Source organism: Paramisgurnus dabryanus, chromosome 4 (assembly GCF_030506205.2).
Source record: "Paramisgurnus dabryanus chromosome 4, PD_genome_1.1, whole genome shotgun sequence".
In the NCBI taxonomy this organism is placed as follows: domain Eukaryota; kingdom Metazoa; phylum Chordata; class Actinopteri; order Cypriniformes; family Cobitidae; genus Paramisgurnus; species Paramisgurnus dabryanus.
The window spans coordinates 38,695,970-38,711,853 of record NC_133340.1 but is presented as its reverse complement, the minus strand read 5'-3'; the positions used below and the strand labels follow the sequence as shown (position 1 = coordinate 38,711,853).

The following is a 15,884-nucleotide window of genomic DNA, read 5'->3' as shown; positions in this document are numbered from 1 at the left end:
TAATGCTGTTTGAGCACAGTAAATCCTTTAAGTTACATGCAAGCCATTACTCTATCCCTCTGGTACATCCAATTTTCTCACGTAAGTATATTGGTTTGTGTCCCTGAAGCACTAGAGTACACCCACCTCAGAAGTATCGTAGGAACGCAGAGCAACTCAGGTGGACATTTTGAAAGACAAATACCCGAGAGCTGAGCATGCTTAGTTTCAAGTGTATTTCACAGAGCCTTCATAACAGGGCTCAACATAAAGGACTGCCCGGTGGCCCAGGGCAAGCGTGAGAGACGTTCGGGCAAGTAAAAAGTATTGTGACTTGCCCAAGTGCTTCACCCTCAGTCACTAAAATATATTTTCATCAATGTATATTATTTAACATCTTGGAAGCAGACATTTACTTGGGTAAAACATGACAAAAGAAACGATGCAATATTTTAAACAATTTGCTGTGATTTTACGGGTAAAGGGAGCCTTTTTTCATTTGAACATCTCTGTTGTATATGTATACAATTATATTTGACTTTTGATGTATTATTTTTAAATATGTGACACTGACTTTTTTTTATTGGGGCCAGTGAAACTTTTGGCAAGGCAAGTGAAAACCTGAACCACTGGCCCGACCGGGCCAGTATAAAAAATTATTTGCGTTGAGCCCTGCATAAGTTTTAAAAGTGCCGTAGAATGTAAAACTGTATTTACCTGTACAAGGTAATGACATATCATGAGCCTCAAATACGATTGTTTCCTCCTTTTTATTTAAACCTTGTGCATGCAAAAGACTGCTGGAAAACCATTCTTAACAGAACACCAGCAGTGACGTTACAGTGAAGATCTAGGGGTGTTAGATGTAACACAGATTGTTAACATTGTTGGACAAGGTTAAGCGTTTAGTTTTTCCTGTATTTTTTTTCACCCTGTCAAAAGATGATCTTCCGCAAATTATTGGAAATGTATAATGTTTTTTCAGAGAGTTATTGATGAACAAGTGTTTTGGTGGCATGCAAGTAAATTTTTTCATCATATGTTTTTTGTTTTTCGGTTTCGAAGTTGGGTGTGTAAGATAAAACACAGCATCGTTTTGAAATATGTCTGCAGCTCTTAGCAACTTTTTTGGTGGGCTTGAAAATATTTTGACCCAGCGGGGTTAATTGTAAAGTTGTGTTAACTAACCACTCAGCACTTACGATATGAAAACCGCTAACTTTAGGGTAATTCTTGCAGTTTTTTTAAATAGACTACACATGAATGATTGATGGCTGCCAACAAAATAAATGTGCCTGTCTTATCAAAAATCATGTGTGAAATTTATTTTTGTTCATATCTTTAATATTGATTTATCAAGTCAAAAGTCAAAGATTGAAATCATAATGAAATGAATGGCTAAAATCAGACTTTGATGCTCATTATCTCAGAATTTGATTTTTGAAACTGAAGTATGGTTATTACAGACTGGGTCACATATAAAAAAAAATTGTCATAATTGTGCTGCTTTTTCTCACATATTTAGACATTTGTATCAAGTTATAATTGAACTATTGTTAAAAAATGGCTGGATGAATGAATACAGTGTGGATACCTGTCTATTATAGACAGATATATAAACAATATCCACTTCAAGTATATAGACAAAGTAGTATTGAAATATTTATTAAATAAGTGTTACAACTAACCCCCTGCCTGTTACAATTAACCCCACCTATGGTGTAAGTTGTAACGTTTGCACTTCTGTCACGTTTGGTGTAATTGTCCAAGAATGGTAAGTAATAGAAACAAACTTTAAATGTTCATTTGTAGCGGAGATGTGTGTGTTGCTTGTGTAAAAATATAATTAAAGGAACAGTATGTAAGAAATGTATATCAATTAATCATAAAATGGCCATGATATGTCACTAGACATTAAAAACAGGGCTCGAAATTGCGACTGTTTTGGTCGCATATGCGACCGAAATTTAATCTGTGCGACCTTAAAATATATTTGGGAGCATTTTTGCGACTGCCTATTTTGTTGTGGTGTGACTTGATTTAGATTGTGTATGCTGTGTGCTGTTCCAGGTTCAGCATTCTCTCCAACATTACATAACCAATCAAATTTAACCATTAAGTTCTTGCGTTTAATGAAGAGCGCAGATTGACTAATATAAATGTCAATCATTCCTTGTTGCCGTGCTACGTTGGTGTGCAAAGCGCGAAAATGTGAAAAAACGAACCGCGAGCATGAAGAGAACGAGCCGACTACAGCCAATGTTACTAACGTAACTGTATTAATTCATAACGACGGTCCGGATTTAAATGCAACTTCACCACCGGAAAATAAGGCTTAACATTAAACCTTTCGGAGAGAGTGGCTTAAAGATTACGAGTGGCTCCGCTATGAAAATGGCTCGATGTTACTGTGTTTACTGTAAATCCTGTGAAACGGAGGTTGCAGGTAATACGGCGTTGGTGGCGGAATCCACACATTTTAAGCGAAAGACCTTGCTTAAACATGGCGAAAGTGCCAAAAACACAAGAAGTGTCGTGACAAATAGGTTCATTATTGATGGAGACACCGACCTGTCTATCAAATAGTGTTTGATGATGTATGTGCGCATTGAGGGACATCCAACAAACATCCTTGTATTCCATGTTGAGGTAAAACACGACAATGCTTATGGTATGTTTTTAAAAACATTGCCTATTTAGTAGTAATAGCATCCTGGTAATGCAGTTTTCAATACCAATATATATATATATATATATATATATATATATATATATATATATAAGCCTTCTATATTAGGGTCACTTTTGTGATGTCACTATTAATCAGTGTTTTACGTGTTTGCTAGATTTTCTATTGTAATCATAATTGTTACCTGTATTGTTAATTTATTATTGCTGCTATATTATTTAAACAGCATTTGGGTATTATTTTAGGAATCTATGCAGCAAAAAAGACCATGTTTCAAATCCTGGCCATAGGATGTGTAAAGCCCAGTTGTGGTGTTTAATTTTTAATAAAATAAATCTATTAACTTATACATTGTAGTTGTGGTGCTTCATAATTTTTGGATGAGTGTGCCTAAATTTTTGCTGGTGCTCCTAACTCTTTAAAGTTGGGAGCACCAGTGCTACCAAATAAAAAAGTTAATTTTGAGCCCTGAAAAAATCATTTTCATTTCAAATACTTATATCACTGACAACAGGGGTCTGGCCAGGATATTGTCATTTAAAAAGTGGAGTTGCAGCCCTCAACTTATGTTTATGTTGTCATTTTGTGTATTGGCCACCAGTTGGGTGATTGCAGTACCAGTTTTAGCCACAAGTTTTGTTATTGCAATACCAGTTTTGGCCACAATCCTACATACTGTTCCTTTAATCAAACTCAAATATTTTTTGAATGATTGAGAAAAAACCAAAGTGTGTTAGGTTGTGCCCCGCTCTACCCTACATGAAATTAAGTACAATGTTGTTACAATGCTTAAAACAAAGTTTTGACTGCTGTATGCTAGTTAATGCTATATGCTAGCGTTTAGGCTGAAGTTCTACTATTGATGTTATAGTTATGTTTTGCAACTTTTTTTTTTACTTATACAGGCTCAAACATAAGATCTGTTGTTTACCCACAAAAGCTACTGAAATGAGCTGCTCTATGAGCAGAGCTCAACATTATTATTCATGACCCTTTCAAATAAAGTAATAATAGACTGGTTCATTCTAAGGGCAAATCCTATGGTTGTAAATGGACATGTAAAACCAGTTCTGGATAATTTTTGCACTTATTGCAGCTATTGTCCGATTCACGATTTTAAATTTCGTTTGGTGTGTAAGTGTTAACATGTTAACGATATGTAAAAGGTACATACCTAAAAGAAAAGTTATTGTCTCCAACGTAAATATATTTTCTTGGACTACAACAAACACACGGTTTGTAGACAAAAGTTTACTTCCTGGGATTGGTAATGTAGACAAGACCGACAAGAAACACAGGAAACGCTGCTCCGTGGATTGGAGCTCCGTCGAGTTCATCATCTAAATCCTATTTTCTTACTATCTCGTTCCTATCTATATAATATAACGTACAAATTCATCTTAGGAATACTTTACCGTGAAGATTATTGAACAGTATTAATAAGTAAAACGATCTATCACTAGTAAACACCTATTGTTAGCATATAGCCCGCTAGCACTCGCTCACTGTTTGTTTACTGTAAATCTGCCTTCCTTTTCGATCTAATGGCGGACACATCCGATGTATGTTTTTCAGACCTTTCCTCACCAGAGCGGGAAGCTGTGGAGGAGTTGTTGCCCGGCATTCGCACCAGATGGTACAGCTTGCCACACATCAACCTGGCTCCAGGCACCCGGAGACGACCAAGGCATGCAACGAGCGAGCACCCATCTCGATGCAGCTTCACGGACCGCGTTCGGGCGAACGAAGACGCTATCGCACAGCATGAAAACGGTAAGACTCCGCTTGTCATTGTAACCTGCACTACTTGCCACATGTACAGTTTAGCTTCTTCCGTCAGCACAGAGGGGTTTACATGTGTTAAATGTATTGAAGTAGTAAGGCTAACGGAGAAGGTTGCAGAACTAGAAGCGCACATCCGAACGCTCGTTGAGGACGATAAAACCGCTAATGTTAATGTTTCAAACACTGTTTCGGGTGCGCCTACGGTAACGCGTAGTACACATAGCTCGGTTTCGGCAACTGAGTTAACACGGCCGACTAACTGGGTGACTATCAGGCGGCGTAGTCATATTCGATGCCCATCGAAGTCCCCCCTAGTAATTTCTAATAGATTCGACATCCTAAGCAATACACCGGCTGAGAAATCTGTTAAAGGTGCCCTTGTTATTGGAGACTCGATACTAAAGAACGTGAACATTGAGGCACCAGCCACCATAGTTGACTGTATACCGGGAGCCAGATCGTCAGACATTAGATCCAAACTTAAAATGCTGGCTAATGCTAAGCGTAAGTTTTCAAAAATTGTTATTCATGCCGGCGCAAATGACACCAGACTCCGCCAGTCGGAGATCACCAAAGATACTATTAAAGAGGTGTGTGAAATTGCAAAAACAATGTCAGATAATGTAATATGCTCTGGTCCCCTCCCCGCCTACCGGGGTGATGAAACTTATAGCAGATTAGTGTCTCTTAACCACTGGATGTCAAAATGGTGCCCTCAGCATAACGTAGTGTTTATAGACAATTGGAAGCACTTCAGGGGGAGACCTGACCTACTAAAGAGAGATGGCCTTCATCCGGCATCGGAAAGAAAATGCTATACTCTCTAGAAATCTGACCAATACTCTTAATTCTAATACAGTCTGACTACCCAGGGCCCAGGTCAGGAAACAGATAGATCGGCCTACCCGTCCATCTGTTAGCTGCTCTGACATGTCAAGATCACATATATCGCAGAACTTAGAGTCTATCTTACCAGAGTATCAACACATTTCAACTGTGTGCGTTCCTCGAACAAACGAATACAGAGCACCGTTTACCTCGTCTCGTACAAATCTTACTAACATAAAATTAGAAAACAATACGTTTACAGATGAACCTCGAATGTTAAAATTCGGCCTTCTTAACATTAGATCGCTTACCAATAAGGAACCCATTGTCAATGAAATAATTACTGACCAAAACTTAGATGCACTCTCTTTAACAGAAACCTGGCTTAAAGCAGACGATTACATTAGTTTAAACGAATCCACCCCACAAGACTACTATTACAAACATGAACCGCGATTAAAGGGGAGAGGGGGTGGTGTAGCTACAATATACAACAACATTTTTAAAGTTAACCAAAAATCTGAACTAAAATTTAATTCATTTGAAATAATGCTATTAAATATGGAAATAACTGATCGTAACCATAAACAGCTCTCTTTTGTCCTTGCTACAATCTATAGACCTCCGGGCCATCATGCAGATTTTCTTAAAGAAATATCAAATTTCCTGTCTGACCTCGTAGTCACTGTAGATAAAGCTCTTATCGTTGGTGACTTTAATATACACGTTGATAACCCAACAGATACATTAGGATTAGCGTTTATAGATATTCTAAATTCTCTTGATATTAGACAAAACGTGACAGGGCCCACGCATACCCGTAGGCACACATTAGACTTAATTCTGTCACTCGGGCTCAATATTAATGAAATCGAGATATCACCTCAGAGCGATGCAGTTTCAGACCATTGCCTTGTCTCATACACGGTACTTCTAGATAGGATCACTCGAACCACAAAATGCTACCGACTAGCCAGAACAATAATTTCAACCACTAAAGATAACTTTATTAGCACTCTTCCAGACCTGTCCCAAATGAAACATGTAGCAGATAATCCTGAAGATCTAGATATTGTAATAGAAAACCTGAACAGTATTTGTTCTAACACATTGGATGCCGTAGCTCCAATTCGAAAAAAGAGAATCAAAGAAAAAACGCCAGCTCCATGGTACGACCATCATACCGCATCCCTTAAAAAGGCTGCTAGAAAAATGGAAAGAAACTATAGAAGCACAAAGTTAGAGGTATGGCGTGCAGCATGGAAAGAGAGTGTTAAACACTACAGACAGGCTATAAAAATTGCCAGATCTACGTATCTCAGCAATCTTATTAAAGAAAATCATAATAACCCTCGCTTCCTCTTTAGCACAGTTGCGAAACTGACTAGAAATAAAGAACAAACAGAACCCACTAATAAACTCCCACACAATAGTAACGACTTCATGAACTTCTTTACTAAGAAAATTATGATTATTAGGGAAAACATTGTAGGTACCCAAGCAGCCACCACTCTACCCAGTAATATATTTAACGCTAGCTTACCATACGAACATCTTGAGTCATTTAAACCTACTACAATAGAAGAGCTATCTAAATTAGTAGCATCATCCAAATCATCATCCTGTATATTGGACCCTGTTCCCACAAAATTACTCAAAGAGGTATTCCCTGTAGTGTCTAACCCAGTACTAAATGTATTTAACTCATCACTAGAATTAGGCTACGTTCCAACAGCTTTCAAACTAGCAGTTATTAGACCGCTCATTAAAAAACCAAACCTTGACCAGGGAGATCTAAATAACTTTAGACCAATCTCAAATCTCCCTTTTCTTTCCAAAATATTAGAAAAAGTAGTGGCAAACCAGCTACGTACATTCTTAGCAAATAATAGTACATATGAAAAGTTCCAATCAGGATTCAGGCCCCACCATAGCACAGAGACAGCGCTGCTTAGAGTTACAAATGACCTTCTCCTAACATCCGATCGTGGCGAAATATCACTCCTTATATTATTAGACCTTAGTGCAGCCTTTGACACAATAGATCACACAATCTTACTTAATAGGCTAGAAAACTATGTTGGCATCAGTGGTCAAGCGCTAGCCTGGTTCAGATCGTATCTAACCAATCGCTATCACTTTGTTTATGTAAATGAGGAGGAGTCACATCACTCCCTGGTTAAATACGGCGTACCGCAGGGATCAGTTTTAGGTCCTATCCTGTTCTCGTTATATATGTTACCTCTGGGAGATATCATCAGGAATCATAACATACAGTTTCACTGCTACGCAGATGACACACAGCTTTACATCTCCTCACATCCTAGCGAAACACACAATTTTTCTAAGCTATCAGACTGCATCAGTGATATAAGTGACTGGATGGCACATAACTTTCTTATGCTAAACTCCAATAAGACAGAGATACTTGTTATTGAACCGAATCGCTACAAATATAATATGACAGACTACAAGTTGCCCATAGATGGCTGCACTGTGGTGCCAACCTCCACGGTTAAGAATTTAGGTGTGATGTTCGACAGAAATTTATCCTTCGACAGCCATATCTCCAATGTCTGCCGCACAGCATTCTTCCACCTTAGAAATATCTCAAAAATACGCCATATGTTGTCTGCATCAGATGCAGAGAAGCTTATCCACGCTTTTATGACCTCTAGAATAGACTATTGTAACTCGTTACTCGGAGGATGCCATGCAAATCAGGTAAACAAGCTTCAGCTAGTTCAAAACGCTTCTGCGAGAGTTCTTACTCGATCTAAGAAGTATGACCGCATAAGCCCAATTCTGGCATCTTTACACTGGCTACCAGTTAAATATCGTATACAATTTAAAATATTACTAATCACCTACAAAGCCTTAAATGGCCTAGCACCCTCATATCTTAGAGAATTATTATCAGAATACAATCCATCACGTGCATTGCGGTCACAAAATTCTGGCCTCTTAATAATCCCTAAAATATCAAAAGTGTCTAAAGGTGGCAGATCCTTTTCCTACTTAGCCCCTAAGCTATGGAATGATTTACCAACCGACGTCCGAAAATCAGAGACAGTAGATAACTTTAAATCTAGACTTAAAACTTTTCTCTTTAACAAGGCATTCGCATAGTTTGTTTTAGCAATAGTACTTATCTCCCAATAGCTAGCTTGTACAACCTAATAAATAAATAAATTAATGAATAAATTAAAACGCTTAGGTTACTCACGTAACCCCGGTTCCCTGAAATAACGGGAACGAAGCATTGCGTCAGTTAGCTGACGCTATGGGGGAAACTCCTGTTTACTCCGTGACTGAAGCCTATTGGTTAACGTCTGTACAAATTACAGACCAATGACGTTTGAACCCGCGCGCGGGAGGAACGCGTCCCTATATAAGCGCGGTTCAATCGTCAGCAGCTCATTATTATTCGACTGAAGCGCGCAGCCGAATAACACTCGCTGCGTAGACGTTTGTAGCACGGCAAGAGACGCAATGCTTCGTTCCCGTTATTTCAGGGAACCGGGGTTACGTGAGTAACCTAAGCGTTCCCTTTCAATACGGTTCACTTCGCATTGCGTCAGTTAGCTGACGCTATGGGGGAACGTAATCCCATCACGCCGTGCATACACAACGTACTGAAGTGCCTTACCGGAGAGACACTGCGTGTGGCCCTATACCCGGCATATTCACAGCTTTAAAAGCAAATGTGTAAGCACCATATAAATTGTTGACGCGCACACGGTGGGGTTTTAAACGCACCGGGGGCACATAACATAGCACAAGACGGCGAGGTACGCGCCGCGGCTGTGCGAGATAAGTAAATTCAGAGTCACGTTGGTGAGCTCGCTGAGCGCACCGTGGTGTACACATAAAACGCATGAGCGTGCATGATTGAGCCGAGAGAACCTGCGCTCGTAGGGCAGGGACGTCTAAGCTGTACAATCTGACAACGTAGACGGCGAAGACCAGCCGGCCGCGTAGCAGATATTAAATATAGATATAGATACCCCTGTAGACCAAGTTCATGAAGAAGCCAAACTCGCACAGAGTGGGCTCTATATAGGACATAGCTCATAGAGGGGCGTGAGCCAGTGCGATGGTTTCAACGATCCATCTAAATAACCACTGTTAGCAACAGACATACGTAGTGAGTGATCTGCGAAGCTCACGAACGGCCGATCTGACTATAATATGCGGCAGAACGGTTCGTAGCGTGGGATTATACAGATACCACAATAGTGTGAACCCCGGTGCACCCTCGAGCGCATCGGGATGCATATAGGTAGTATTATAGTGCACAGATCGGTGAGCTTTCCAAGCGCGCCGTAAATGTGTATTGACTATAAATTGCACGGGCACAGGTGAACACTTGAATACATCGTGAATGCATATAGATGAATCAGAGTGTTATAATGCACAGGCCGGCAAGATTCTCGAGCGCGCCGTCATGTGTTCTGATAATAAATTGTGCGCACACGGGTGAACTCTTCAGTGCACCGTGAATGCGTATAGATAAATCAGTGCACACAACGCGCCGTGAATGTGTACAGATATGATTGATGAACGTAACGGTGGGCACCCAACGCACCGTGAACGTACACAGATGAACAACAATGTATGTGTCACAAAGCATAACACAGCTGTGTATACAGGTGAGCTTTCCCAAGCGCATCTTATTGTATACCAAAATGTTATAGCGTGTACATGTGAGCTTCTCTAAGCGCACGGTGGACGCATATAATTAAAACCCATATCGTGCATACAGGTGAGCTAATGGGCGCACCTTTAATGCAACAAACCTCAGTAGTGCGCGAAGCAGGGATGTCGAAGCTGTAAACTGACAACGTGGACGGCGGGGACCAGCCGGCCGTGTCACAATTGTCAAATGAGAAACCTCTAAGACCATGCCCATGCTCTAAGACAAGTGAGCATAATTGTCACGGGAGGTGATAACGTCAACGATCCATAAATAGCCTGTATTGACAGGTGCTCTAGTGAGTGATCTGTGACGCAGATAAACAGCTGATCGTCTGATGTACGTCAGACGTATGTGTCATACAGGACCTTGGACAGTTCCAGAGCGCTGTGCCTCGGGCACCGTCCGCATCTGAGAAATGACAGGCTAATGAATAAAGTGAATGGCCAGCCGTAAAAGCATGGTTCGCTGTTACCGCCGCCGTCCGCATCTGAGAGATGACAGGCTTGTGAATTAAATGAATGGTCGGTCGTAAAAGCGTGGTTCGCTGTTATCACGGCCACATAGATATAGGTAGGGGAGAGAGCCGCCGTGCCTCTGTAGTGAGGAGAAAAGTGTTCCCCCGGCGATTCGCGGGGGGTTTTGACTTTCAAATGTCACTAGACAGAATGGATCAGACTTTGCATAAGGACGCCTCGTGAAAGGGGTCCTAGCAGCTTGTGTCAATGTGTCATAAGGCACGTAATGTAGGTCGTGTCCCACGGATGCCATCTCCGCACGCCCATCGTAATGGGTTAATATTGGTAGTTTAAGCATGAGATGCGTATCACTCTGATTGAACATAGCTTATAAAGCGATGCAATGAGTTTATAAAGGAGATGACTCGTCAGCTTGTTCAGGGGGCGAGATCTCAGTCTGGTTCGGTAAATAATGAAACCACCGTAGATTGCCCGACCGCATTATCACAATAACACGGTCGAGAGTGCTGCAGTGCTAAATCATCCTCATAATGTACCGTATTCACAGTACAAGGTGATTTATATGAGACAAACGGCGTTCCACGCGCCGAAGGCTGATTGCCGTCGTAAAGCGTGTTCAACCCACAGCAAATGCTGGGCTAGCTCGTAATGACAGCACTTCATGCAGCCGTGTGTAACTTAAGCAAGCTTCCCGGCCGTCAGCTCGGGGCGGGACCTTTGCTTAGTCAAACTGAAGTGGACTTATGAACAGAATGCCACGATATTCAGCTTTCTGAGGCTCGTTAGAGGGGTACGTGTGCCCGTCTTAAACGAGATGCCGCGCGCGTCTGACTGTGCGCGCGCTTTAAGCTTTGAAACTTATTGTGGCGGGTAGCAAGCTCACTTGAGGTTGATATTACCCTTAATATCTCCGAGTATTGGAGCGGAGGTGTGAGCGTCTTCGGATCCGCTAATATAAATCAGCTATATGGCCGAAAAACGTCATAAACCGCTTGGCTGTAAGCCTTTGAGTGGCCGTCCGGAGAGGGCGCGATTCAAACGCTTGGAGCCATGCAAAAGTCTGAGGCTGTCCTTCCTCTAGGAAGAGAGAATAACAGCCGTAAGACCGTGCTCGTTTGCGCCATCAGCATCGTAGCGGAGAAACTGAGGTGGGCTGCGAGCGAATTTGGCAGAAAGGTGTTAGAGACACCGTACAGTCGTGGGGTGTCAATACACAGTATATGGCCAAACCGGGGTTTTTTTTCGGCTAGCGTCGATAGAATTATGGACAGCGGACCGTGTGTGCGTATTACTGATTGCTTGTCAGTAAGGCGATAAAGTGTTTAGAGACACCGTACAACCGGGGGTGTCAATACACAGTATAGTAAGCACGGAAATTACTCTTTTTAGAGGAATTAAATACCGTTCGCCACTATAGTGAGGTCGCATAGCCGACAGTATTACACAGTATGTTTGGATAAACAGCACACAGAAAACATTACAGGGCAGTCCAGCCGAGGCGCGACATAACCCCTTTTCTCCCAGACAGTTTCGTTCTCTGTTGATGCAGCTGTGCTGCGGAGACCAGAGCTCAGCCGTTCAGGTGCACAAGCCTCAGTAGTGACGGTGACCGAACGGCTCACGGAGCAGAGCAGTATGTCTAGGTGGTTTAATGTCAGACTGAACCCATCGCAGAGAGGAAGTCTGCCGTGAGGCCCGCGGTTTTGCCGTTTATTAAAAGGGCAGAAAAACCGGGTATATATATAAGAATGTACCAATATTCAGCGCACTGATATAGGACGGGACTGAATAAAGGGAGGTATTCGGGCCTCAGTATATTATAAACAAATTCGTTCTGCCTCTGATTCCGTCTAAACCAGAGAGAAATTACCAGGCAGACGAAAAATGAGCTATCTGAAGTGAGATCGGCTCAGGCCAGTAAAGCTCTATAATAAGTGTTTTAGCGCTCCAATAGAGGCGTGTCCGCCTTATCGAGCAGACGAATGAGATCGTGCCGCTCCAGGAGGGGAGGGGCATGAAGCTCTCTTATAATGAGTGTTCTTGGTGCTCCAATAGCGGCGAATCGGCCCTATCGAGCAGACGAATGAGATCGCGCCGCTCCAGAGGGGAGGGGCATGAAGCTCTGTAATCGTTGAACACTGGACAGCTGCATTTAGAGGCAGCGAGCCGTAATACCGCGTGCTAGCTAAGCCGTTAAGAGACCTCACCACTGTGGGGAAAGGAGCGAGGGACTCCGCGAGCGTGGAGCACGAGTGGCTGTGCTATGACAGAGACAGGGGCAGACCGCCCGTGTTTGCTTGTCGTATGCATCTATCCAGGTCTACGGTTCCCCGCTTGTTCATCTCAACAAGAGAGGAACGGCAGAGGGGAGCAGCAACACAGACAGAACAGCCATGCGTCGTGACGGTATCACCCGATGCACTCGGGGGATTAATATATGTGCCAGAGATCTCGCCACTGAATTTGAGAGGAGCGAAGGGACTCTGTAAGCATGAACGGTTGCGGTGTGACAGAACACAGGGGGGGTTAGTCCGTGTGTGCTTGTCTATGCATCCATCTAGTCTCATGGCTCGCCGTGTGTTCATCCCGGCGAGAGAGGAACAGCAGGGGGAGCACGAAACATGGATAAGACAACCAAAGCATAAGCGCGGTCCCGGCGTGGGAGGTGCCAGACCGGTAACGCGCTCGGAGGAAATTCATAGCAGAGAGGCTCACCGAGCCGCTGTGCTTGACGCTATTACAACAGCGCCTGCTCTTTTAGCTTATAGCTTTATATTAAAAATATTGATCTTACCGGGCGGCCGCAGGGGAGACCTCGTCAGGCGTGTCCGCTGCACAGGGCTCGTACCACGGCAAGCGAAGGCTATCTTCGGTTCTCGGCCGGAAAGCGGCAGGGGAAGACGCTAGGCCTGGACTCTGCTATCTTCGGTTCTCAGCCGGAAAACGGCAAGGGAAGACGCTAGGCCTGGACTCCGCTGCAGGGCTTTTGTCAACGGCGAGGTAAGGCTTCTTCTTTTCTTCGGAGCAGCGAGAGGTTCGCGCTGAAGGAGAAAATAATGAGCTGCTGACGATTGAACCGCGCTTATATAGGGACGCGTTCCTCCCGCGCGCGGGTTCAAACGTCATTGGTCTGTAATTTGTACAGACGTTAACCAATAGGCTTCAGTCACGGAGTAAACAGGAGTTTCCCCCATAGCGTCAGCTAACTGACGCAATGCGAAGTGAACCGTATTGAAAGGGAACCTTTCTTTCGTCAACACTCCAAAGCATGGTAAATGTCATTAATACTCTTTAGTAATATGCTGAAACTTTGAATTGGTTGTCGATTGAGTCTTAATTGCCAAATATGGTCGGTTTGCAACTTTGGCCTTTTTCCCATGGCCTTAAAATAGTATGTCATACAGAACCGTTTGCCACTGTACGTTAGTATTAACGACGGCAGTGGGGCCTCTGGCCTTAGTCAAACGAGTTCTGTTTCTGTTTCTAAAATCATCAACTATATGTAATACACTTATTTCCCAATAGCTAGCTTGTACAACCTAATAAATAAATAAATTAATGAATAAACTAAAACCTTTTTTTCGTCAACATTCCAAAACATGGTAAATGTCATTAATACTCTTTAGTAATATGCTGAAACTTTGCATTGGTTGTCGATTGAGTCTTAATTGCCAAATATGGTCGGTTTGCAATTTTTGGCTTTTTCCCCTGGCCTTAAAAATAGTATGTCATACAGAACCGCTTGCCACTGTACGTTAGTATTAACGACGGCAGTGGGGCCTCTGGCCTTAGTCAAACGAGTTCTGTTTCTAAAATCATCAACTATATGTAATACACTTAACCAGCAATAGTTAGCCTGCCCGGAACCGAGCTGACTAAAATCCACATTACTGTGTGACACTTGCTTTTTATGTTAACGGCCCCTACGCTAATAAGATTTTGTTTCTCTCTCCCCGTCTCGTCCTCGATCACGAGGACAATAAGACAAACAGATCCTGTTCCGGTAAATGTGAAAGTCGGCACACCTCTGATCTACTGGCTGTTCTTCAACGTGATGTCCAGCTGATGCCTGACCAAAGACCACCGGCAGAACCCGCTTAATCTCCGCTTAATCTCCTTCCGTTTCAATGTGTATATATATATATATATATATATATATATATATATATATATATATATATATATATATATATATATATATCTCCCAAGGGTTTTTTCCTCCTAGGACTTTTTTTTACTTCCCCGGAAAAAAATTCCGGGTTTTTTTTCTCCTAGGGGGTTTTTCAACCCGGGGAGGCAGCCTTTTTGGGCTTAACCTCTATACGTTACATTAGTAATATGTTTGCTTATAATGTTGATTTATAGCCGCAGCAAATTTAGCTGCTTGTGCTATCGTGTATTATGTTATGCTATCTGTCGATTTTCTGTGCTTTTCACTACATCTATTATGTAAAGCTGCTTTGATACAATTACCAAATTGTGAAAAGCGCTATATAAATAAAATTGAATTGAATTGAATTGAATTATCATAATTCTTCCCTATTCAGACTCACAGCTTGTAAATTAACTGCTGTTGGCATTGCATTGTGACCGAATCTTTCAAACATGGTAAGGAGCGTCACATTTCCGGCTGACGTCATAGGTATCCAGGCTAATCACAACGTACAGATTAGCTGGCCAATCAGGGACAGTTTTGTACAAAATCCATGCGTTTCAGAAAGACAGGGAAATCTGGAGCTAAAAAAAAATGTACGATATATGAAAAATAATGTGTTTTTGAACTATAAACCACGCAAACACATTGTATTATACTAAATACACAAAATAACATTATTTTTAGCAATGAAATGGGTGCTCTTTAATAAAGCCACATACCATCTATGTAGATATCAGAGAACTTATTTCAATGCATTCTTCTGCACCTTTAAGGACGCAAACCTGTTAAGAAACTTTCCCAGCATCCCCTGACACCAAGACATTTAGAAAAGCCACCCTGACCACGGCAAAAGTCTTGTGTCCTGACAGGTGGTGTTGTCGCAGGACCAGACAAGCTAAGGGATTACAGCGAGTCTAATTGTTGCCGTTGACTTCTCTGTCAAAGACGGACTGGTGGACTGAGATAAGAGGTAGACAATGCTGTGGACTTAGAAGCCGTGTGAAATAATCTTTAACTGTCACCACCTATAGCTGCCTGTGTTATAAGTCATTACCAGTGAACCTGTCCAGCAGGTAAAATGCCAGTCGCACTCACAGCCGGCAACAAACTGCTGGAAAAAGTTTATGTCCATCAGTCTGTTGGCGTCCATCAAAGATTATTATTATTATAACCTCAGATAATATGATTTAATTTGCATTAAAATAAGGAAGATTAAATATCCGTCATAACAGAAGAACGTGGAGAATATTGAAAAAAAGTTAAAATAATCAT

At 42.1% G+C, this 15,884-nt stretch overlaps 2 protein-coding genes across 3 annotated transcripts in view; one reads left to right on the top strand and one right to left on the bottom strand.

Annotated features, from left to right (window-relative positions):
* Positions 1-15,884, bottom strand: part of tusc3 (tumor suppressor candidate 3) — a 154,611-nt gene that overhangs the window by 76,812 nt on the left and 61,915 nt on the right. The window lies entirely within an intron of this gene.
* Positions 4,213-5,280, top strand: LOC141282055 (uncharacterized). The gene is made up of 2 exons (XM_073814443.1): positions 4,213-4,441; positions 4,547-5,280. The coding sequence occupies exons 1-2, from the start codon at positions 4,213-4,215 to the stop codon at positions 5,278-5,280; spliced, it is 963 nt and encodes a 320-aa protein (XP_073670544.1).